This window comes from Petaurus breviceps, unplaced genomic scaffold (genome assembly GCF_028583685.1).
Source record: "Petaurus breviceps papuanus isolate PSGF00001 unplaced genomic scaffold, PetGlider_PUasm1.0 79, whole genome shotgun sequence".
Classification (NCBI taxonomy): Eukaryota; Metazoa; Chordata; class Mammalia; order Diprotodontia; family Petauridae; genus Petaurus; species Petaurus breviceps.
The window spans coordinates 30,144,886-30,172,292 of NW_027186523.1; the positions used below are offsets into that span (position 1 = coordinate 30,144,886).

At 35.0% G+C, this 27,407-nt stretch overlaps 1 protein-coding gene across 1 annotated transcript in view; it reads left to right on the forward strand.

The window, feature by feature from the left end:
• Positions 1-27,407, forward strand: part of LOC138175883 (membrane-associated guanylate kinase, WW and PDZ domain-containing protein 2) — a 1,727,565-nt gene that overhangs the window by 1,128,970 nt on the left and 571,188 nt on the right. The window contains exon 6 of the mRNA XM_069106526.1: positions 16,241-16,320. Within this exon, the coding sequence (XP_068962627.1) occupies positions 16,241-16,320 (80 nt within the window). The remainder of the gene's footprint in view (positions 1-16,240; positions 16,321-27,407) is intronic.

Consider the following 27,407-nt stretch of genomic DNA (forward strand, 5'->3'; position numbering starts at 1 on the left):
CTGATTACACAATATAGCAAACTCTCTATTTGTTCAATAACAAATCAGAGCAAAACATTCACAGAAAATCAAGGTACAGCTTTCACAAATCAAGGTACAAATTCACAATTATGACAGAAAATAAAATACAGTGTTTACCATGTCACAACTCAACAACTTATCACTAAGATGGCCACAGTCTTCCCCAAAGTGGTCACATAGTCTTAAAGTACATTCATTTAGTCAATCAATCACTTAGTAACTCAATCATTCAATCAACTCAGTCATTCAACCATCCTTAAGGAGGTTTGCTTCCTTAAGGGTCACAAAATATAAAAGTCAAAGTTCTCCACTCATGGGGCATGCTAAGTTACAAATCAGTCACTATTCAGCACTCTCTTAAGGGGTATTGGGAAATACACAAGATGTCCACCCCATGGCCACAAGTAAATCACAATTTCATCCCTACTCAGTACCCACAGAGAGGTCTTTTCATCTTGACTTAAGGCAGGCAGATCCAGAGTCCACCAAACCTGGGTTCAAAGGCAGACAGCTCCCAGTTCCTTGCTCAGCTCTCTGTGCAGGTCCTACTCCACACTGAAATTCACAGTGTCCAGTCCACCTTAAATCCTTCTCAGTCTCTGCTCCCTGGAAGTCAAGGCTTAACAAAGCCACAAGCAGACAAAATACTGACACCACAGTCATGCTTCCTCAGTCTTCTGCAGCTCCAGCTGGTCCTCAGAAATCCTCAGCAGCTTGACTGGCCCTCGGACTCAGCAGCTCCTCAATAGCTTCTCAGCAGCTCTGGCTAGCCCCTGGACTGAGAAGTTTCATCTGGTTCCTGGAATCAAAATCTCTTCATCCAGGTTCTCAAAATAAAAATCATTCTCTCCAGCCTGGGCCTCTCTTCCTTAGCCTCCAGAACCTGGCTCCAAGAAGATCTGAAATTCCAGCTAGGGCTTCTCCTTATATATCTATTAGCTCCTCTTTGTTCTGCCCCTTTCTGTTACATCAACAACTTCCTGTTATGTCAGCAACAGGGGTTCATACCTTTTGTTTCTTAACAGAGGCTTGATCTAATTAATTTCAAACTAAGTGCTAAGTACCTGTTAGCTTTGCCAATACAAAGGGATCAAATTACTGTTACAGACCTCTAATCTGTGATTCTAAGATGAAACCTTTAAAGCGATACAAAATGGTGGCCTGAATCACAATAAGCAAACAGTAATGTTCAAATTAGGTGGAAAGAGATATTTGATAATTATCAACAAAAACACCAACTTTAAAAGAAATTTCTATATTAGTACAAAATAAAAACCTATTTTTTTCTTTATAAAATTTCTGAATTGAAAATATAATTCTTTAAAGCAACCCTGAAGAGGCAAGACCCAAGCATTATTACCGTGTTTCCCCGATAATAAGACACTGTCTTATTAATTTTTTGGACAGAAAAACACCAGAAGGCTTATTTTCAGGGGAGGGCTTATTTTAATGAACATTGACAGCAATTTTAATAAACAGGTAAATGTGAACAAAAAAATGTACCTTTATTTAATAAGCAAATCACTGGGGAAGAACAGGATGATGCGCTCACTGCTGCAGCTCTGATTGGATGCAGCTCAGAGTGCGGCGTGTGTTTCACTGGGGGGGGGGGGCCGGTGCATACAGAGGGTACCATAATGTAGCATGTAGTGCAGGGGATCACCTTCACTACAGTAGCAATCTCAATGGGGCTTATTTTCGGGGGAGGGCTTATTTTAGAGGAAACTTCCACAGTAAGGGGAGGGCTTATTTTCGGGATAGGTCTTATTATCGGGGAAACACGGTATAAAGGGTATGGAATTAAATTGGGTAGCTAGATGATACAGTGAACAGAATGCCAGGCCTAGGGTTAGGAAGACTCAGGTTCAAATATGACCTCATTTACTAGCTGTGTGACCCTGGGCAAGTCACTTAACTCTATTTGCTTCAGTGTCTCATATGTTAACCTGGAGAAGAAAGTAACAAACCATTCCAGTGTCTTTGGGGTTATGAAAGTTAGGACATGACTGAAAGTGACTGAACAACAAAAAGTTACCTCTTCAGAGCCCAGTGATCCTATTATATGTACATGAGGTAGTGCTGGCTACAAGAGAGAAATACATGTATAACTCTTGGACTAGCTCCTATAGCTTCTGGATTTATATAAATTGATCTTGGGGAGTTGCTCACAAAGTATCTCTTGGTAATACACTTTGCAACTACCAATACTCTCTTTTTGGAACTTCAAAATATTGATTTTCTTTGGATCTACAAAGATGAAAGTAAAAGGACCCTAGTTGCCTTGCAAATATTACACTATCGCTGCCTATCAGATAGAGAAAAACATTTTTTCACCTGACATAAAACACAAAACAACAAAATATTCATGGTAGCTTTCTCCTTCCTTTGAATGATAAGATCACAAACCAAATAAGTCCCACCTTACACTAAATAATGTATAGAAATTTTTAACCAATAGAAACTCTAGGATTACTCTAAAGGTTTGAATGTCAGTTAGAAAAGAAATTACCTTTTGATTGTTAGAGAGTCATTCCTCCTGTTCCAATGAATCCCATTTTGTACTACAGGATCTTTTATAGGTCTCTAAATTTATAGAATTTTCCTAAGAGAGAATTAACCTTAGCTTGTACCCAGAAAGAAATTCACTTGTGAGAAAGGCAATGCTATTCTTGTCAGACATCCCTTGGGAATGGTAACAGGAGGACCAGGTTCCTCACATATACTCCTCATTCTCACCAGGCTGCACTACTTTGGGAATTCTCTGACTGACTTCTCCACCATGTCCCTGTGTCCATCCCATTATACCATCCCACATGTACACACACTCTCGATTTCTACTTTCTTTCTATGTTTTTCTTCCCTCATTAGATTTCAAGCTTCTTGAAGCAAACTATATTTTTTTCTGTATTTGTATCCCTAGGACCTAGCACAGTGCCAGGAACATAATAGGTGCTCAATAAATGTTTATCGATTGATTGATAACATTTGCAATTTCTATCTCAAATATATTTATTAATGGAAGAACTGGTAGGCTGTCCATCCAACCTACATATTGGAGTCTGGACAAATTTTCCTCCTTTTTTTTTCTTTGTGTGAATAATTAAGCCAAGAACTCGTAAGATATGAATATCACTAGAAATGTCTGCAGTGTTCCAGTGATAGTGTGACCAGCATAGTATTATTCTTACCCAGGAACTTTGCACTGGATCTCTTTCATGATTTTGTTGAACAAATGTCTTCTTGTTTTGTTCCTTACTTGGTTTTAATAATCAAAGGGTCACTAAACAACATTATTTGTTATTATATCTCTTAAATCCCTAATATAGGATATAAGATTATTTAATAAAAGTGAAAGGAAAGAAGGGAGATTAAAGGAACATAGAAGAGTCTGGGGGAAAAAAAACAACATTGTGTGACACATGTTGAAGATCCTTTAGCAATAAGAAGCAAGTTAAATGCATTCTAATGAAATTGTTTCCTTGAGGATGTTAGTGGACAAAATGAAAAATATTCCCTCATGCCTTGAACCAAAGTAAATTTCTATATCTCCCAGCCTTCCCTACTATATCTTATTGCCTCTCAAATTATTGCTCTTTTTGTGTGTGATGTTTAAAAAAAGATTTTCTATATGTTCTTATTTTTAAAAAGAAATGAATTCTACATACCGTGTTCAGGGTGTTCCCAAAGTCTTAGGGCAGTTTAGAAGCCAAGCTTCTACAAGGCAGGGACTGTCCTGCTTACATTTATAGTCCTAATGCTTAGCACAGTGTGCTGACACATAGTAAATAGCTGATAAAAGCTTGGTTACTTGATGACTATTAAAGCTTTCATAGTTAAAACTACACTGACTTTTGAAGCACCATATATTTTAATAAATATAAAATAATAAAAAGAGGTGTGTGCATTTTTTCAGAAAGGTAATCATTTTTTATATTAATGCTGCTATTCCCATGTATAAAGTATTTATTCACTAGTTAGTAATAATTACAATGATGATGGCTCACATTTATTTAAAACTTCAAGGTTAACAAAGCACTTTACTGACATTATTTCGTTTGACCCTTTAAAACATCCTGGTGAGGTAGATGCTATTATTATCCCTAGGCATCCCTGGGCAATAAAATGTATAGAGAACTGGGCCTGAAGTCAGAAAGATCTGAGTTCAAATCCAGCCTCAGATACTTATTAGCTACATGACTCTAGATGAGGCCTTTAACCTCTATTTGCCTCAATTTCTTTAATTGCAAAATGAAAAAATTAACAGCACCCACCTCACAGGGTTACTGTAAGGATCAAATGAGATAATATTCGTAAAATGCTTAGCATACTGCATTGACTGACACATAGTAGTCACTACATAAATGCTTATTCCCCTTCCCCTAACTGAGAATAAGGGCAGTTAAATTATGTACTCAGGGTCCCATGACTTAGCGAAAGTATGAGGAGGCTTTTGAACCTTCCTTACTGAATGTTCTTCATATTCCACCAAGCTTTCCATATATAATGATTTGTAATGCGCACACTTTTGGAAACAGACAATTTAAAATAAAATCAAGCTAATTTTCTTTCTTAACTCAAGCAAGCACATATTTATTAAGTACCACATTCAGAACCATTTCCTGTGATTATGAAGACTACAGATTTATTTTGTAATTTACATGGGGATGCTTAATGGAATAATGTCAATACTTAAGGAAATACAATTAAATGGCTATATCACATTCCTTAGATAATTGAGTTGCTAAATGCACACATGAATGTACCTTTCCAAAACAGTCATTAAAATTGTAAAGAGTCTACAAAAGTTAGTTAAAACCCTTTCATTAAAATGAAACAAAAAGTTTAAAAATAAAACAAGCTTCCACATTGCTTATGGCATACAATACATTGTAAATCAGATAACCAAAATGTCAGGATTTCAAGGATGGGATTCTTTATAAGTGAGCCTTAAAATGAAGACATCGTGGGGTTAATTTGGATTGACATGCTCTGGGGATTCTGTTAAATTACTTCTGTGTTTAGAAGTGAGTTTAGTTAGTGACATGAAAGAGACTGTTACTCCTGCTTTAGTGGGAGAACAAAATGACAATAAGAACCTTGTTTACCACGATTTCCCTGACTGGCAGTGAACACTATACAACCTTAAATAATAGATAAAAAGCAAACTCTTAAAGCTAAAAATTAGATTGGCCAAAAAAAAAAAAAATCATGGCTGTAGAGTGCTGTTGTGTGTTTGTTTGTTTTTTCAATCTTTGCCAAGGTTAAATTTCCTTTTCAATTCTACCTAATCTGCATAATTATAGTCCAGGTTCCTTTTATCTTCATCATTTCGTTATTCTCCAAACTTTCTGGGAAATAAAAATACCCAATTAATATAAAGTTTCCATTAACAAAACGAAGGCGCAACTTTAGTACGTACAAAATTTTTGGCTATATGATGTGAAACTAATTGATCAGTTAAGTCAAAAAATGCCCAGATTCTTTTATTCAATATGTATTATACTAAATAATGGGTTATTTGTCTTCACTTTTTAACCTTTAGCACTTTCACTCAACTTTTAAATATATCCTTTTACCATCACTCTAAATAGGGTAAAGGGTAGATCCATTTGTCCATTTAATGCATACTGTGTCTTCTTTTGTGCCTTTCCCCTTGTTTTCCTGGACATTTAGATGACACAGTAGATATAATGCTGTCCTTGAAATCAAGAAGTCTTGAGTTCGAATCCTGCCTCAGATATTTCCTTAGCTATGTGACCTTGGTGTCACTGAATCTCTTTCAGCCTCAGTTTCCTCATTTGCATAATGAACCTACCTCCCAGGATTGCCATACAGATAAAATAAAATAGCAAATAAAGTGCTTTATAAACCTTAAAACACTATCTGAATACTACTTCTTTTTTTCCTTCTCAGCTGTCCTTTGTTGTACTCTCTCTCTTTAATTATCTCGTCACATATTCCTTTTGGTATTTTCTCTTTTGTCTCTGTTTACTCTATTACTCTATACAATTGCATGTCATCATTTTCCATGTACTTGGGTTTTCAAATGTGTGTGGTTGTATTTATTAATGTCTAATCTAATTTTAATGTTTGCATGGCATATATACCTTATTGAAGTGCCTTCAAGGCTGAATTTTGTTCTATCACATCAGATGGATATTGAAATCAATAAACAACACCTCAGTACCTATTTTGTACACTACTCTTATAACTCAGGTGTGTGATCATAAAGGTATGAACTATTGCAAAAATATCCTTAGGTAGGTTTTCATCAAATATACCTGTCTTGTTGCATAGCTTATTCTCTTAAGAATATTATAGAAATGACAAATGGAGTATTTAGGCCAATATTGCTGAGGTCTTCTCAGGTATTATCAGTGTGATATACTGAGTAAAGCACCAGAGTTGGAGTCAGGGATACCTGAATTTGAATCCTGCCATTGGCACCTACTAACTGTTTATGCTTAGACAAGTCATTTGACCTTTCTGTGACTTAGTTTCTTCATCTGTAAAATGAGAGTGATAATAGCATACACTTCATGGGTGATTGTTGAGATCAAATAAGATATTTATGTATGCATGTTTGCAAGTATGTATATACACATTATATGTGTGTACATATATATCTCTCTGTGTGTATATATACATATATAGAGAGAGCTTTTCAAAACTTAAAGCAATATATAAATGTCATATATTTAATGGATAGATAGTCTTTGATCTTTATTGTTCTTTGGAAAGCCATGTCCCTTTCCCTTTAAGTTGAGATATCCTGGAAAAGGCTTTTTGAAAAGCCTTTTAAAATTCTGTCACTTGTAGCATAATTTTTTTTCCTTGTATGCTCATTGGTCTGGCTCAGTTTTTCTTCTCCACTACAAGGACTCTCATTGCTATTTCCTCCCAAAGTATAAACAGGTCATAAATTGATAAAGTTCAGATGTGGCAGCTCTGTGATTGCTATCTTTGAAAACAGATTATCATAAAACTCTAGTAGAACTATTCCATCATGGGCTTACTGTTCTCTTCTGGGTTTAACTGTAGATATTCACAGAATTATCTGACTTAGCTTCATCTTATGGCCAGTGGTCTGTAGGCTAATTTTCTCTTTAGTTTGTTTTCATTGTTTGGTGAACTAAAAACTGCTCATTTGGGAGCTAGGAATAGACTTGAAAGATCATTTAAACTCACATGTTTTAATTTTAATTTTTTATTTTTCTCAATTATATGTAAAAACAGTTTTAACCTTTGTTTTTTTTTTATAATTTGGAGTTCCAGTTTCTCTCTCACCTCCCCTGTCATTGAGAAGGCAAGTCATTTGATAAACCTTATACATCTGCAGGCATGCAAAACGCATTCCACTATTGGTCATATTGTAAAAGAAAACCTAGACCAAAAAATAAAAATAAAGAAAGTTTAAAAAATAGTATGCTTCCATCTGCATTCAGATTTCAGCAGATCTTTCTCTGGAGGTGGATGGCATTTTTCATTAGAGGTACCTAAAAATTGTCTTAGGTCATTGTGTTGTTGAGGATAGCAAAGTCATTTACAATTGGTTATTATATAGTATTGCTGTTACTGTGGAGTATTCTCCTGGTTCTGCTCACTCCATTTTGCATCCATTCATGTAAGTCTTCTCCAGGTTTTTCTGAAATCATCCTGTTCATCATTTCTTACAGCACAATAGCATTCTATCACAATCATATACCACAACTTGTCCTTCCATTCCTCAATTGATGGGCATCCCTTCCATTTCCAATTTTTGCCACCACAAAAAGAGCTACTAAAAATATTTTTGAACATATAGGTTCATTTCCTATTTTATGTCTTTGGACTAATGGCACAGTAGTGATATGGCATTGGTTGGTCAAATGGTTTTCAGAGTTTTATTGCCCTTTGGGCTTAGTTCCAAATTGTTCTCCAGAATGTTTGCATTAGTACACAACCCCACCAAGAGTCCATTATTGTCCCAATTATACCACATATCCTCCAACATTTGTCATTCTTTTTTCTATCATGTTAGCCAATCTTATAGGTGTCTCACACCTTTTTTTTTTCAAAGAGGAGAATATAGATATGTGAAAAGGCTGATTCAAAGCATTCACAGAGTTTATAAGTGACAAGACCCAGTGTTAATTTCAAGTCTGATGACATACTGCCCCTCATTTTGTTTATATTCTCTGTTGGCATGGTGTGGAGTTGGCATTTTTCTCCACTTGTTAAGGAAAGGATAAGCTTCAGCATCTGAGGTGAGATGAGTCTAATGATATCAATAATATCTACCTCAGAGGATGTGTTAGGAGCATCAGTCGGTCCATCACTTCTCCTTTACTGAAGAATGTACTACAGAGCCAGGCATTGTGCTAAGTACTTGGAAACAAAAAAAAAACAAACAAAAACAAAAATTTGATAGTCTCTGCTTTCAAGGAGCTAACAATCTCCTGGGGAAAACAGAATTCAAACTAAGTACAAACAGGATAGGTACAGGAGAAATTGGAAGTTATCAGCAGAGGGAAGATACTGGCATTAAGATGAATAGGTAAATAATTTCTGCAATAGATATGACTTTTGCTAACATTTGAAGGCATCTAGGGAGGCCCAGAAGGTGAAGATTAGGATGGAAAACCTTCCAGGCTTGGGAAACAAGCAGTAAAGAATCCTGGAGTTGGCAGGCAGATGACTTATTCTAGGAACAGCAAGAAGCCTGGTTTAACTTAGTCATGTTTGCCTTAGTTTCCTCATCTGTAGAATGAGCTGGAGAAGGAAATAGCAAACCACTGAAGCATCTTTTCCAGGAAAACCCCAAATAAGGTCATGAAGAGTCTACCATAACTATACTGACTGAACAACAATAAAAAAATGTAGGGTGAGAGGAAGAGAAAGACTGGGAAGGATAACTGAGGTTTAAGAAGACTGGAAAACTAGGAAGGTGATGGATAATTAAAGATTATATATATATATAATATAAAATATATATTTATATCACATATATGTATAAGATTCTTAATAGTTAAATAGAGGATTTTATATTTGATTCTGGAGGTAAAAGTAGGGAGCCACTGAAGTTTTTTGAATAGGATAATGAGATGGTCAAACAAGATAATGTACATGCTTTAAAAACTGTTACATGTCATGTGAATGTCAGCTGTTGGTAGAAGTGATAATGGGGGAAGAAGCATAATACAAGGGGCTGATGGTTGACCTTGGAGTTAGGAAAACACATGCTTGAGTCTTGCCTCTGACTCATACTGTCCTTGTGACTGTGGACAAATCACTTAATTTTCAGTTTAATAGGCAATTCTCTATGACAGGAAATTGCCAAAGAATTACATATACATCTATGGGTGGGGTTTACATACTAAGAGGTCTTCATACTGTCGAATTTTAAAATATGCATATATGTATAGCATACAGCATACATACACATATTAGTAATAGCAATAACAAGTATTGATTGAAAATATTTGAGTAAACAAATTGTGTACAATTTTACAGAAAGCTTCATTACTGACAATTGATTGATTGCATGTATTTGAATTCATAATTGTTCTCTCTTCAGGTAGTTGTGAAAACTGAAAGGGACAAAAAGGTATTGTTTGAATGTTATTATCTCATGTGGCTAAGAAGAACATGTGTTCTTGTATGTATAAAATAACTACCCAAGTGTTTTAATGCCCGTATCTTAAGGTCTAATCAATAGCAACCACTTTATGATCATTAAAATAAAGGCAGAAAAAAAATTCTTTTTTTACTATTTGTCTCTAAGCTCCAAATTATCATTTTGATACAAACACTTAAACCTTTTGAGAAAATATTTCAATTAATGCTGCAATAGAGTCTGAAAGGACTTGTGTATCCCACGTGCAAATGATAATGTTTTATCTAATATAAGGTTTTTGAGGTCAATCTTATTTCAGTCTATTCTTGTAGGGTTTTTAGCATGGAAGAAATTTAATTTACCTATAGTATCAGAGAATTAAATGATTAAAACAAATGTTTTCAGACATTTTTCATATAACTTATGAATTATCTCTCTTCATAAGACTAGTCTTATTTTCCAAGTAAAACCAAATTACAAAAGACCATATCTATCTGTCTTGATACATAAATACACACACACATACACATACATATATTCTCCTTCCCAGTTTATCTACACATGTTCTGAGGATGATTAGGTTTAGTTGAGATCTAATGACTTTCTCTGCATCTTTGTTTTTCTCTGCCTTTCTCTCTTTCTCTCCTCCCTCTCCCCCCTTTTCTCCATATATATTACATATATAAAATATACAAACAGATAAACACATAAACATATTTATGCATATGTATACATGCATAAATATTATGTTTAATCAGTGACTAATACAATTAATTTTATATCTTAGTACATCATAATGAATGTTTGTAAAAGTAATGAATGAACACTCTCATTAACAAAACTGCAATGGATTAAATAGTTTACAAGTATTCCTGCAATAATCGAAACAGTGTATTGTTTTGTGTTCCATTAAAAGGAATGTAGAAGAGGAAAAGAAAGGAAGTTTATGCCTGAAAATACATGTGATTTGCAAAGTCTTCATATTAAACAAAGTATTTTACCAATTTTAATAAAGTATTTTTATAGCTTGAAAATAATTTAAACCTTGATCCTAGTTTATCAGGATAAAATAATTATTTAAAGTGATTTTAGCTCCATGTATTTTTTCATGCCCTCTTTACACTAATACAAAATAAGTTCATATTGAATTGAATTATGAATGTGAGAACACATATAACTTTACATATGCATGAATTTAATTTAGTATTTAAATGTAAAATTATAATTATCAATTAATTGGTAAATTTTATATGGTTTCATGTTTTAAAAATTTATTGATGTAAATACTATTGTCTAAACAGCAAACATAATTGGTACCACGTAGAATATTTTGCAAAAAATATGACCAAGTAAAAGGAGGGAAAGACCTGAAATTCTGATTTTAAAACTTAAATTACTAAGGAAAAGTGAGTATACCTGGTCACCAACACAAGTATTTTGGACCTTTTCCTGTATACCTTCTAGACTGCCATCAGACCCACCTTGTAGCAAAGAAAAATAGTTAAGCAAAAGCAACTATGAAAGTGACTAACTTTGACAATATATAAAGTAGTCTACACCTGCTGTCATCCACCTTTCTACCAAGGAAAGGGAAATGTATTCATCATTTTCTTTCTGATTCTGAAATTGTTCATTACAATTAAGCAGGTATCTTCAAGTGTTGATTTCTCTTACATTTTGTAGTCACTCTGAATATTATTTTTCTTGTCCTGCTTTATTAGACATCAGTACATATGAGTCTCCCCATACCAGAAGGTCTTCATACTGATGTATTTTACAAGATAAATTGGATATTTTTATTTTACAGGATAAATTCCCCTTGTTAGTTCTTTCAAGGTTCCTTATATTCACCTTTTTTCTTTTCTTATGGCATAGTGTATTCCACTGAACTTATATATGACAATTGGTTCAGACATTCAGTATTCAGTGGGTACCTACTTTGTTACAAATAGTTCATTACATTTTTTTTACCATGACTGCTATGACGATTTTGGTATATATTGAACTTTCTCTTGTTGACCTCATTGCAGTGTTTGCTGAGGACTGTGATTACTGGGCCAAAACTTATATACATGTCTGTGACTTTTCTTTAATAATTCCAAAATTCTTTAACCAATTTTTTTAATGTTTAGAACAATCTATAGCTCTTCTATCTATATATTAGTTTCCCTGTCTTCCCCCTAGGACCTCCAATATTAACTTTTTTTCCATCTTTACCAGTTTACTATGTATGAAGTTTCAATCTTATTCTTATTCCCCTTATTCGTGATTTCAAGATTTTCTTATTATTTCATTGTTGACAGTTTGAATTTCTTCCTTTGAAAGTTCTTCATGTCCTTTGATCATATATCCACTGAGGATCTAGTGCTCTTTCTACTGGACCATATTCTCTCCCCTGAAACTATCCTCTATATAATTTTCATTTGAAAAGGAACTCGTGTGCTTTATTATGATATCATTGGTGCTAATTGTATTCCAAAATTCTTGGAAAGTATTCTTCCATTTCCCACCTGGAATAAGAAAATAGCTGCTTTGTATATTCAGACTATAGAAATTGTGTTTGTATTGCTGCTTCAGGAGCTGAAATTGGAATACAAGATTATAACCTTAGCCTCTTATTTTCCTGTCACTTATAAACATCCCACGCAACTTGGTTAGTTGTGGAAAATTTATGTCATGCATCTGGGGCTATATACAAGCAATGCAAATGGAAGAAATCTGTCCCTTCCTGAAAGGAGGGAGGACAATATGCTCTAACCAAATTGATCAAACTCTATGAATGTTCCCTGCCTACATTTTAATATAGTCCTTCTTAAACTGAGTTGTTGGATTTCTAAAAGGTGGTGCTGGTGGTGGTTGTTTTCAAAGAAGATAAAGACAAACTAATTCTACTGTATCCCAACCACATTATAAATATCTCCTTTGTAATGTTTCTTGCAGGAACATGCAAATTACAAGGCTGGTGAGAACCACAATTGAGAAATGGTCTTCTATGACTTCTATGTAAGAATTGCTTATGACAGTTACTATAGGTGGTAAATTTCCCCTTTCAGAAATGGTTCAGAAGATCATCTAAAGAAGCTGTGCTAATCTTTCAAACTGTATTAAACTGACAGATTTCTAATTATAGCTCCTCCCAAAAAGCCACTAAAATTAATTGTCTCCTACAAACCTGTAAAAGCTAGAAATGTGTACTTCTGTAGTAAAGTGTCCAATATTTTAGCACAATGAAGGTTCCACACACACAAAAAAAAAAACCTGTTAATTTAACACCCTGTGGAGGGTCAGTAATAGTCTGTTAATACTGAATTTGCATTTACATTCATCTGAGATGCTTAGAAGGTACTCTCTAGTGAAGTGAAGGGAAGAATGAAGGAAGAAACTAGTTTAGGTGAGAAAAAAAAAATTGGCCTCCCTCTTGTTAAGTGCTTCTGGCTTAAATGGATCTCTAGACTGAAATTTTAATTTGTATATACTATACAAAAAGTACTTTGTTTCTAATTGTTGTGCCCAGAATAATGAAGTAGATGAGAAAATAAAGCCATTTCATTATTTATGTTAGGGACAAACAAGGAAGTTGGGGTTGAACTGGTGTTTTAAACATGTGTCTTGTCTTTTTTTTCTTCAGCATCAAAAGCTTTGTAGACATAAGCAAGATTGGACAGACAGGTCGGATTGGAATGCAAGAGTCTCTCTTATAGCTGTCCTTTTAAAGCTAGATGGATAAATAAATACTGATTACAATATATTGTAAGATAGTTGAGGACAAAGACTGTTTCATTTTTGTTCTTTACCTTCCTTGTTTTCCCAGCACTTAGCATAGTATCCAGAACATAGGGGGCAATAAATCTTTATTGATTGACTGATTGACTTTATATCCCTGGTGCCTGGCAAAGTGCTTCACACACACACACACTCACACACTCATACACACACACAAACACACACGTGCTTAATTAATACTTTTTTGGTTTGTTGGCTAGGGGAAGCATTCTAAGAAACTTTCTTCTACATTGCTATTTAAAGCGATTCAGTCTTCCAAAAAAGTTGTGAGAAGCAATCAATTTCTGATTTCTGTAAGGTGAAGGAAAAAGTTTAAAATATAACTCCTGTCACTGCATGTACAGGATAAGAAATAAGGAGGGCTTCTCCAGCAGCAGTGAATAATATATCCTTCAGCTAAAGAACTTGAGTATTCCCTTCTGTTTTGCTCTGCAAACCCCATTAAGATATCATCCTGTGAAATATAGTAGGTACTTAATAATTATTTGTTGACTTGATTTGACCAGTCTGTGGAGGCAGGAAGTAGACCATACTTTCTGCTAAATGATGAAACTGAGCCCCAGAAAATAGAAGGGATGTGGCCACAGCCACATAACTAAGTGGTAATTAGTGAATGACTGCAAAGGTCACATGGAGTTTGCTTCTGTTCTCCTTTAGCTTTGGAATCAAGGAGGGTCGATGCAAAGTTAGATTTGGTGTCCTCTACAATGGGAGAGGGGGATTTAGAGATAATGGAAGCCCCCAAACATCTTCCCCACTGGCTTACCATGCCGCTACCTTCCCCTCATTTCAGCTTTGAAATTTTCCTCATTAAGATAAGAATCATAACTTTTAGAAGAAGACCATTTAAAATGTCCATTTCCTGGTAGGACTTCATGTCTCATAATGGATCAAAGGATTTAGAAAATTATTGAATCTTAAAGGTACAAAGAACCACAGGGGCCCTCTAGTCTAGCTTCTGCCTGAACAGCAACCCCTTCTGCAACATCTCTGGCAAGCAGTCATCCAATCTCTGTTTGAATAATCCCATAAAGGAGAACTTCCTATCTCTATTTGGGGTGATAAAGGACCTTAGACATCATCTAATATAAAGTCATTATTTTATATATCATGAAAGAAGAACTCGAAGCGATGAAATGACATTCTCAAGGTCACCTTTAAGTACCAGAGCCAGGATTCAAACCCAGACTATCTGACTCTCACTCTAGTGCATGACCTCATATTTGAGCAACGGGTATGATACCAGAAGGGAAGATTCCAAAGGGAAAAAATGTGATTTCCAGTCCTGAATAGTGACTAGTTTACTTCACAGTTTTTTGGGGGGATGCCTTTTTTTGAAGGGGGGAGGGCAGAGCAATCGGGGTTAAGTGACTTGCCCAAGGTCACACGACTAGTAAGTGTTAAGTGTCTGGGGTCAAATTTGAACTCAGGTCCTCCTAACTCCAGGACTGGTGCTCTATTCACTACGCCACCTAGCCACCCCTATTTCACAGTTTTTGCAGGAGGATTGAGAACTTTCTGCCTTACCAACTACCATCAGCTTTTAGGTGTGGTGGGTCTTTCTTCTACCCCCACCAGCTAGACACAAGGATTGACAAACTGTGGTATAAAAACCATTCTAACTCCATAGGCCATACAAAAATCATGTAACAGGTGATATTTGACCTTCAGGCTTTAGTTTGCCAGCCCCTTAGTTAAAATATGGGTCTATAATTTTTTCTTCATGAACTTGTATTGATTTCTTTGAAGTCTGTGTTGGAGATTGAGAAAGCCATAGGGAGCAACCAAGTAAGAATGCACCTAGACCTGTTGGTGGTCCTAGAGTATCTAAAATTAGTAGAGACCTTGGAGGGCATGTAATACAGACCCCTTATTTTGTAGATAAGAAAACTGAGGTCCAGAGAAAGTATGGGACTTGCCCAAGTTTGCAAGTCACAAATACTACATTCTCTGCTTGTGCAGTCAAAGGGATAAAAGTCATCATAAAACTAAGAACAGGTAACAAAGTGACAAAGCTTTGAAATTTCATGGGTGTTTGGCTTATGTTTTATCTTTGAATGATAATGTATAGTTTCTTTCAGAAATGGTCTATAAGAAGTGAAGATTTTAAAAATTTCAATTAGAAGCTCTAGGCATTTTTGTCAACATTTTTTTAATTGGCAAACTACTTTCCTGAAGGCAGCTTCTGTAAATTTAGAGGATATTGCATTGTTAATTCCTGAGTAATTCCTAGGAATAACCAAATAAAAACATTTCTATTCAAATAATATCTCTTACTTATCCCGGTTTTAGAAATATTTAGAAGAAAAATAGCTAAAGGTTGGTTAATGAAATTGCTATTAATCATTATGGGAGAGAAAGCCCAATTCATAAGAACACGCTCTAATTTACATCATTTTTGCTATGCTTTTGCCAGCACTGCTGTTAAAGGGTAAAAAATAAGTATTTATGAAAAGAGCAGGTTTGCGATTAAAATAATTCTTTTGCAAAACTCAGAAAACAGTATCAGAGTATGCAAACTGTGCGCTTCCAACTGGAGAACCCTGTATTTGTAATAAATTCCTTTTGCTCTGGATGAGTTCTGCATTTTCAATGAGGTTAACTTGGCAACATTCTAGTTGATTTTAATAAAAATAGCTGCTTTGAGGACAGGGAGCTGAGGTTGCCAAATTTACAGCTGCCTTGCACAATTACTCTTACACCTCCTTCTGGGCTACTTAGAACCAGTAAGCAAATTAAGTGTATCGATTGCAATTTTTTTGGACTAACCTTTTTTTTTAAAGGAATAAACTTGATTCCTTTCAGTATGTGTCTGTTCAGAGTGATCTCTTTTCTTTTCAGCCATAACACAAAGACAACATCATGGCTGGATCCACGACTTGCGAAAAAGGCTAAACCTCCAGAAGAGTGCAAAGAAAATGGTAGGTTATTAAGTTTTTCTGCTGTTTCCGGAAAGAATTTTTAAATTTTTGTCATTATTAAAAGCACACTCTACCTCAGGAGGGAGATCCTGTAGTTACTGTTGGGAGATAGATAAGAAACTCGGCATTTCAAGGATGCCATGTGGTTGGGCTTTTTCTCTCTGATGATACTGTGCTGAATATCACACCCGGGTGCTCTCTGTTGGTTGTGTTTGACTCCTGGACTGACTTCTCCACCTACCACGAAGGACTTTTGTTTGCAGTATGTCTCTCTGGGGACTCTGATCTTTGAATCGGAATGAGATATGGTGTGTGTGGAGAACCAGCATGTGTTTGGATTATGAATAGGATTTGATTTATTCTTAAAGGTATAGTACTTTACCTACCAGTAGATTAAGAGTCAGCAATAGTAATAACTGTGTCTTTAAAATGTTTACTTGGCAACTTATAAATGAGAAAATACCAGCCAAAAATAATATAAGGCCAGACTTTTGGAATTATAACCCCAAAAAATGATGAGATAGAAATGAAATTGGAAATATTTGAAAGAAATCTTTTTTTCTCAAAAAATATTATACTTTTAGTTACAGAAATAAAATAGACATTACTCTTTTTCATATATCAACTTGATTTCTTACTAAATTAAATGTTTAAATAAAAGTGCATATTTCTGATTAACTCTGCATTATGAATTGGAATCAAAATTCAGAAAAAATATTTTTCTCTGTGTATATTATTGTATTTCCAAAAGTTTATTAGTGTATTGGTATTGCTTTTATTAAAAAAGCAACTGTTTTATGAACCTAAGGATAGTTTTCATCAGTTTTGAGTAATCGATGAATGTAGGCTTTGTTTATTTGATCAGCCAATTCTATTTTGCATAGATAAAAGACTAGCACTGATGATATTTGTAATTATTGAAAATACTGGGTCACTTGTTTGTTATGGGGTCATTTCATACTTAGGGAAATAGCTCTGCTTTAAAGACTTGCAAATTATAAGAAACCTTTTCATTTTAGAAGTAATCCTGACTTTCTGAGAATCTCCATGATTTGTTCTGTGATCCCTCATGTTATGTTCAGTTTGTACATCAGCTAGGACTATTGATGAATGAAAGTGTGGTTATGTATGTATTTGTGTATAAATTCAGATATAGATGCACTTATTTACATAAATTTTTTCCCCTAATGACATGATTTGGCTACTTGACATTATGGAGTATTAAGAGTGCTTAGGCTGCATTTTGGTAATATAATTGGATATGTTGGTATCATTTGTAATGGTGTATAAATTTAAGTTACTATCATATCTAAGAGTTACTTGGATCATGGTGATTATTAGTTTTCCTTATAAGACTAATTAAATTATTTTATGGTCCATTGACAATCAACTCCTCAAACATATTTTATTGACTTTTCTCTTGTCTAAGTTATTTATCTCATAATTCAAAACTCTAGAAGTTAAACTTAAAGAAGATTCTGGGGAAAGATATGAATAGCAAGTATATGTTACACTCCTTAATAGATGGTTCCTAATTTTTCAATGTTTATACTAAGCTTCTCCCTCAGATAGTAGATACCTAATGCCAGCATGCTATATACCATATTACGTAGCTAGAACCCTATAGTTTAGAATGTAAAGTAATTCCATTAATTGTTCCCATCTTCATTATTTTTTACTTTCATTTTCCATAAAGCAAACAACTTTGGATAGTAAAGTATGTGCTTTAGAAAGAAAATGAAGCAAAAGGTCAACTAAAGGTAGCTGGCATCCTAATTAGACATAATTGGAATGAGGCTGAAAAGCTTTGTGGTACAATGGAAAGGTCATTGTGTATCAAAAATGTAGGGTCAGATTATAGATCTGTCATTTCCTAACTAGTCTTTAGGGTTGTGGATTATCTAATAACTCTAGGATAAGAAGAAGTAAGGCTTATCTGGGAATAAAATATAGGAAATTGAGCCTTTTTCCATGCCTAGATTAAATAGATAGATGTATAAGTATAACATTATATACAAGTATCTTGGCAGCTAGGTGGCACAGTGGATAGAGTACCATGCCTGAAGTTAGGAAGACTCAAGAGTTCAAATGTGACCTCAGGCACTTCCTAGATGTGTGACCCTGGGCAAGTCACTTAACCCTGTTTGTCTCAGATCCTCATCTGTAAAATGAACTAGAGAAGGAAATGACAAACCATTCCACTATCTCTGCCAAGAAAACACCAAACAGGGTCATGAACATGACCGAAATGACTGAACAAGAAAAAATTTATATAAGCATACATTGTCACATGTAAGCATATATGTACTTATATAAGAATATATAAAATAGGGGCAGCCAGGTGGCTCAGCGAGTAAGAGCACGGCTCCAATGTCGGGATGACCTGGGGATTGAATCCGGGCTCCGACACTTAGCACCACACCCAGAAATAACTGGCTGTGTAACCTTGAGCAAGTTACTTAACCCCGATTGCTCAAAAAAAAAAATTTAAAAAAAGAATATATAAAATATATAGTCAAATTTAATATTTTAGATGGGAAAATATCACAACTGTTGAGTTCTCACATGAACTCTATGTAACAATAAGAAATAACAGAGATCTATAGATCACACTTTTGCAATTATGTAATGCAGGACAGGGAAATATAGTAAAAGAAAAAGGAGGGATCAACTAACTTAATCTATGTATAAACTTGTTGACCTTACAGGGACTGGGGTTGTGGGCACAAATTGTACTAATATAATATGTAATATTCTTGTGGTTACAATGGAGAGGGAAAGAATTAATGGCTCAATGTAACACAATGTCATTACTGCAAAAAACAGACACTATTAAAAAGTATTGACCATGGGTAAATAATCTCATATTTGTATAGAAATAGCCACACACATATAGCTGTGTAAAGACATATACAACCTACTTCCCGAAATGCTAAATTTTAAAAGCACCTGTAGTATTATGTTGTGCCAGTTTGTATCTATACATTTATTTTTTGGTTTGGGGAACCTGTTTATATTCTAGAAAAATGCAACTGACAAAAGTGTTTGGTTTTATGAACATCTTAATGTACATGCCAGTCCCTGACTGTTAACATATTTGTGTAATGGCTCCTTAGAGATATCATGAGAATGCAGAAGTCACCATTTTTCAACACTACTTCACAAGATAGGTCTGATTAGGAAGATAACATTAGGCCTCCATTCTCATGAGAAATTAGTTTTAATTTTGGTTTTGATTTGCTCCATTCTGAGATCTTCCAGCATCAAAACTGTCCCTGGGTCAACCGAACCCACTCTACCCTTCTTTGTAGGGACAGTCCTACAAGTAGCTGGCAGACTAGAAATATTCAAAGGCCCACTCCCTCTTAAAATCCACATAGAGACACACCATTCATCATACTCTATCTGTGAAATAGGTGGCATACATATTGTGAAATTTGACAAAAAATGTCATCATAGTTCTGTTTTCTTGATATTACTTAAATCTTCCATTTTTTCCTTCCAAAATGCATGTTAATGGAGAGGTAGGGCATAATGTGATAACAGATAAGTGGAAATTTGGGTTTTTCAAAGAAGGGTGATTGTCTGCTGAATAGGACATGACTTTTATTGCATACTTAATTGGGTTCTGGTTGTCTCCTAAGTTAATTCTGTGAAACTGACAGTTAAATTAAGGGATAAATAGCTTCCTTTTTGCAATTAAATTTCTCTTTTTAGACAGCATGGGATATTAAGGTAGCTTTAGAGTAAGCCTTTATAAAATGTCTTGGAGAGAGAATCTACTAGAATTTGAACTATGTTGAACTTGCTCTACTAATAACAAAAACTACACTAGAAATTAGTTCTGTGGTTCATGGGCCAGCACTTATTGTTTTTCGTCTTAAAGAGTGGTCATAGTCTAGTTTCTTATTTAATTCTTCTTGCATATTAGCAATCCTAATTTCTCAAGAAGATTAAATATGGCTAAAGTAATTTCAAATTTAAATAGTTTTTTTCTAATCTTTTAAGCTTGGTAAAGTGGTATTTGTGAAGCACCTTGAAATATCCCCATTTGGAAGAGTACAGTAGAAGATGAGTCACAAGTGTTTAGCTATGGAAGTACTCTAAAAGAGTTCACATTCATTTCTATTCAACTGGCTATTTACAAATAAAAGTTAATTTATGATTGTTTTTCAGTTTTCACATGAGTTTTGGCTAATATGGTGTAGCATCAACACAATATTCGAACCACTGACAGTGACTTCGAATATGCTGGCACAATTCTGAATTGCAAAATATAACAGACTCTCCATATAGAAGACAGAAGCAAAACATTTATTCAGACACCAGAGAAACAAATCCCAACATCAAAAAGTCAAATTCATCATAGTAGCAAAGTTAATACACCATAACACAGCAGGGAGGCACACCATCCTTTAGCTTTCCCACAAATACTCACAATTCTAGCTGTCTGCTTGCCTGCTATCCTCTCTCTCCCACTGTGTAACTGCTCTGACTCCCAGCTTCCTGTGGGCTCTGTTCCACCCTTCAGTAAACTCCTCCCACTACTGGCTCCATGTGATTACATTTGACCTATTAGAGGTAGAGAATATCTTCAAATTCCCATTACCATTACATATGGCATAATAATTTGTGAGTACACTGGTAAAGAGAAAGAAATTCCAGAGTTAAGCAATTCTTGATGGCTACCATATGGATTACTCATATTGTAGTAGTTATTTGTCCATATACTAGATTTTCTACTACTACTTGGCAGGATTCACCCTGATTATTTAAACTCTGGTTCATCTCCTACTTCGAACTGGTGAATATTCAGAGATAGCAAAATAATTTAGAGCCATAGATATTCAAAAAGGTTTAAATATAGATGTCCTCAGTAAATTTTCATATTATTAACTCAAAAGTCATGTATTTATCACTTTTTTACTGTAGACTATTTTGTAATATTTCTGCCTCTTCCTTCAAGATGACTGTCATTCTCTCACTCTCTGGTTGTCTTTCTCTCCTCCCCCCTTTCTTTCTCTCCTTTCTTTTCTCCCTCCTTATCTTTCACTATATATATTTATTTGTTTTCTATTTTAAATTTTCATACTATATTTATATCTTTCTCCTTTTATTTGTGATTTTCTACTAGACATTTGCTTCTCTAAAACTATAAGAGGTCAAGAGGTCATTAGGCTCATTTCTCCATACATAGTGTCAAAACTGTTCCCTAATTCTTTCCTTAAGGCAGTTTTTGGTAGAATTGATCAGCTGTAGACAAAATTTGGAAGAAAAAAGATTAGTAAGAATATTTGAGGTAAAAATATGTTTTTTCAAGAACAGGTTTTTAGTATTCCCCGAGAATTGGGGAGGAGGGAATGAAGGATAAACCATATGGTTGTTCTGAAGTTTCTCCTTTTTTTCTTCATGTTTTTTAAAATAAACTAGTTACTCTTCTTTTATTATTAAACCATATCACACAGTGACACATTTTATGTTTGTAAACTAATAAAGTATTTAAAGCTATACAGTACGTTAAAACATTGGATTTTTTCTCAGTGTTTTTTTTTTTTATAGGACTTCACAGTGGTTTCATAATTTCCATCAATGGTTTAGCTTTAGTTCCATCCAGTCTTTCTGCTGGAGAAATTGCTACACCTGGAGAGTACATGTTAATTTTATAGCCACAGCACTAGAGTTCAGCAAATACTGCCTCTGACACTTATTAGTCATGCGACTTGCCCATGCAAATTGCTTAAGCATTTGGAGTCTTAGTTTACTTACGTATAAAAGAGTCATAATCATACTCGTTTTACAGAATGTGTGTGAAGAAAGTGCCTTGTAAATTGTAAAGCACAACATATATGTGAATTATTTATTACTTACCCTGTTGATGGCATTCACAAAGGGTCTATGCTTTCCAAAGGAGCTCCTGGCTTGGTAACTCCCTCCATCAACTGACAGGAGATAATTCTTAGAAAGTTGCCTAAGGTACATAAACATTAAGGGACTTGCCCCAGGACTCATGGCTAATGGTCTGAGATAGAATTGCTACCTCACAATGCCTTCCTTCAAACCCCCAACGTGTCTACTGTGATTCCTCTTTCCAACATGAATAACTCTGTATTAATGGAATGGTACAATAGGGCTTAAATATCTCTCAACCACATAATACATACAAAGCTCTGTAAAATTAAAAAAACAAACAAAAACTATAATTTGGATATTTCTAATATTAAAAAAATGTAAACTTCTCACAGTGCAAACATCCATAGACCCTCAATCAGCAACTAGATGCTTAAAAGTTGGTATGGCATAGAAGCTAGGAAAAACCACCCAACTCATTTTCTTTTATTAATTTGGTCCTTTCTGATTTCAGTGTCTGTTCTAAGATTTTCTAGTGGAAGCCGAGATTCTATTACACAAAATAATGTTTGCAAACAAGCTGATGACTGTAAAATAAAAACTGCTTTTAGCACTTGGGAAAGAAAAAAAATGAGCTTTTATGACATAATCCAATGGATGATTGATGCCTAACCACTAAGCATCCCAAAGTGCTTGTTACAATATGTGTTAAATGATGCTATTCTTGATGCTGTAGTTAAGGATATGTCAGTGTTACCATTATAAACCCATGTTTTCATGGAATTATATTTTCAATAGCTCATGGTTTTATGTGCTTGTGGGAACTCCTGAAGCTTAAAAATGTTCCTTTATAAGAAAAAAAAGACAAACATTGCTTTTTTGGATCATTTCATAGGACAGAACAGTGCCACTTGATGTTTGGAGACAAAATATATATGAATAGATAAGAAGTTCAAATTGATATAGGGCAGCTGTTTTTCCTAATCTGAGTCTCAGTACTCTTGTGAAATTTGAATTTCGATTTCTTAATGTAATTCTTAACTAGAAAGGAAGACGGTGTCAATATAATATGCTTTCTGAGTTTTGATTCCTCAAACTGCATGATAATATTTCATATTTGTGAAATATTTTTCTCCCAGAAATGTTGACAATCTTCACCTGTTATCTTTTTTTTGCTTTTTTTTTTGGAGGGAAGTTGGGGTTAGGTGACTTGCCCAAGGTCACATGGCTATTTTTTGTGTTAACTGTCTGAGGCCAGATCCAAACCCAGGTCCTTTTGACTCCAGGGCCGGTGCTCTATTCACTGTGCCATCTAGCTGCCCCCACCTGTTTTAAACTTTATTCCATACTTTCTTTGACTCTAATTACTTTTTCCTTTTGAAATTTCCTACATATTTCTGAGTTCTAACATGTACTACTTTTTAAATTTTATTTGTCTTTGCAATAGTTCTACTATCTTTCTCAGAGGTCTGGTTTCTGTGCCACTAGCCAAAGAATACACTCCTTTTCTCACTGTTTCTGCTACTCAGTGGTTTCATAATTTTGGATTAAACACTTTTTACAAAGTTATTCTCTCAGTAAACACTGCAGGGTCATTAATTATTTATTTGTACATTCAACAAATATTGAATTCCTCTATTATGCATTAGCAGTGTGCCAAGCTCAGTAAAGGGCACAAAGACATATCACATATGGTCTCTGACCTCATAGTCCTAGATTTATAGATAGAAAGGGAATTTCAGAGTAAGTTTAGGGTATCCCATTCATGTTACCGGCAAGAGTAGTGTGAAGAGAAAAACCGTGGAGTCAGGAATATGAATATTGAGTCCAGTGAATAGTGTGGATGGAGCAGAGACTTCATGTTGGGAAAGACTAAAAAATAAGATTGGAAAGGTAAATTTGTGTCGGTTTTTGAGTAGTCTTTGATGTTAATTTCTAGGTTTTCATTTTATCTGAAATATGGAACAAAATGTATTTTTGGCCTGAGGAGTCAGCTAAGGGCAATCTCTCCATTGAAAAATACTTACTGGGTGCCTGCCGTGCGCCTGGCACCGTGAAGGATGCGAAAGAAAAGCAGGATTTTACAGAAAATAGGAGTTGGTGACCCTAAATGGCGAGACAGAAGATAAGAAACTTCTCCCGGGCTTCAGGTTGGTAATGCTAGAATGACGAGAGAAAGCATTAAACAACCGGGCAAAGTTGGTAGGAGTTGGTGTCTCTGACCATGGTGATGTTCCAGGAATGTCAGGAATAAAGGCCGTTTGGGGGATGGGGAGATAATAAGTTCAATTTTAAATATGTTACAATTGAAGTAATGTGTGACATCCAAGTTTCAGTTCACAGATTCAACTCTGGAGAGCGGTCAGGGTTAGAAATATCTATTTGAAAGTCATTTACATAACAATGAGAGTTAGGTAGTGCAAATGGATGCATTCTCCAAGGCATGAAGGCATGAAGGAAGGAAGGCAGGAAGGAAGGAAGGAAGGCAGGAAGGAAGGAAGGAAGGAAGGAAGGAAGAAGGAAAGCATCAAACTCATATTGTTCTCCAATCCAATCTATTGTATTTCTTTTTAATGAGACCTGTACTTTCACTGTTGTAGAGAATTCCCAATGAAGAAATTACGTCATCAAGTCATGGGGATTCTCTTGGGTCACTGAGAAGTCAAATGACTTGACCAGTGTCATGTGGCTAATAGATATTAGAAGTAGTAATTGCACCTGTACCTTCCTGCTTCCAAGACCAACTCCCTATCCATTACTTCCTACTATATCCTATTGTAAATACCAGTATATAAATAAATATCCCTTTTCATGTCTCATAATAATAAACTAGAAAGTTTTCTTTTCTCCTTCATACTTTCCAAATTAGTTCAAGACTCAGAAACATATTATAATGGAAATTGAAATAATTCTGGCAGTGAATGGAAAACATATTATAATGGAAATGGATATAATTCTGGCAGTGAATGGAAAGTGAATGGCAGGAGACTATATGGTAGTCCCAACTCTGACACAAAAGAACCACATGGCAAGCCTATCATAATTACCCTTCATTTCTAATGTGAAGCTTTTAGTCTGGATGATCGTCAAGGCTAACTCAAGTTCTGGATTTTTCTTTTTGTTTTAAGTGTTGTTCTTGACTTACCATTGAAGGTTCCACCTAATTTCCCTCCAAATTCACTCTATTATTTATCTTTGGGTATATTGCCAAACTGCTGGTGGTATTTTCTATTTTCTTCACTCTGTTTGTATCCTTGTAATGAGAGGCAGCATTACTTAGAGGGTCAAGATCTAGCCTAAGCCAGGGAGACCTGTGTTCACATTCTAATTCTGATTCAAACTGGCTCTGTGACCCTGAGCACATCACATACCCTCTCATTGCCCTTTGACAAGTCCCCAGAACCGTAAACCATAGAACACCTGTCAATTTGCATTGGCAAAGGCAGTTTCCTCAGCATGGAGCTCCCTATTCCAATGGTCCAACTATGAATAACAAAAATCTTTATATAATAACTTTGGGAATAAGACATGTTGTTGAACTTCTTTTAGTCTGGAAGCTTAAATAAAGTTCCAGGTTCCTTCTTAATGATATAGAAGCCATTAAATACCACAATTGCCATCGAAGAGGTTCCTTGTTCACTACCAAAAATAATAATAGGGGCTATGAGGGCCATTGTAATTTTCTTAAAGTATAAAAATATATGGCAAGTAACTATAGTCCTGAAAGTGCTATCCCACCCTTTTGATTTTTTAAACTCAATTTACCAAAAAGTGTTTTTAATTTCCTGGAACTTTAAAAAAATATATGTATATCATGTCCATTCGATTATTCAGTGTCTAAATACTTTGTCTTTGATTTATATGTCTGATAACTGAATAAGCCATTTTTAAGGGAGGAGGTGGTATTTTCTGATTAGATTATATGTATTTACTTCTCCCTAAGTAGAACCATCTCTATGAACTTTAGCATTCTGTTAGTAGGGAAAGGGCCCTTAAAAATTTCCCTGCTTTTTCTTTGTTCATGATCACTTTGTACTTCCAAAGTCATTGGAAAATGATGAACATTTATCTTTATCATCATGAAATTAAATACATAGGATTATGAAAGAAACAAACTTATTAAAATGCATTAATTTTTTTAAAATTAAGTGAATTCACAGATCCCGATAAACCCTGTCTTTGAGCTTGTCTATCAGTGTGTATATAATGTATAGCACATAAGGCAAGTTGAACCCAAAGCAGTAAAACAATAGTAGGATGTGAGTGGTTTGTACTTCCCTTGGGACATTCCAAAACTCCCACATTTATCCCAAAAACAAGCACCTAAATCTTTGTGCTGAAATTCCACTGTTGTTTATATGGCTATGAATCCTGTGAGTCAGTAAAGTCTCAGAATAATTAAAAGTGAATGTCAATGAAAAACAATGTTAGTGCAATAGAAAGGCACTTGGTGAGGGAGAGAAGTGTCCAATATGTAATCAATAGAAACTTCAAAGAACTGGAATGGAGAATATGATCTAAGAAATATGTGATTTGTCTTTTAATATGTGCTTCTCATATGGAAAGAAAAACTATAACCAGAGCACAACTCAAATAGTCCTACTCATGATATCAAGAGAAAATGAGGAAGGCCCCCCATGAGCTAGACTGAGCCCTTATGCTGAGCAGGTGGGAGACCAGGGACAAGAGTTGTATAGGACAGGCAAACAGATGGTTTACAACATGTGTCACTGAAGAGAATGTCCATGTCAATGAGATCGTTTTAAGGTTAGGAAATTGGAAGCTATTGAAGGTCTTCAATAGGGGTCAAATATGACATACAGGGTGACTTGGAAAAGGGGAAATTCTCCCCTTCTTCTAAATGTTTAATTGTAGCTACCTTGACTAACAGTCCTCCATTACTCTTCCGTTTAGAGCTTGGTACTTAAGGCTTATATAATATAATGTGTGTTTTCTTTCTTTACCAAAACAGAAAGTAGGTCTTCTCTTCACATCCTAGGGTACATTGCAGAATAGAGTGGGTGCCCATGAAATAAATGTTGTTGATTGACTGACTCACTACTCTTGGACTGAGCTGCTTCTAAACATAGGCTAGCCTCTTCTACTGAAAAGTAGCTACATGGTGTGAAACTGCAAAGGAGATACCAAATTCTTTTCTCCATGTGACCTCATTTAACATTTCCACATATAGTTAACAGCAGCCCTATTTTGAGAGTTGAGTTGACTTTTTAAAAATTTAC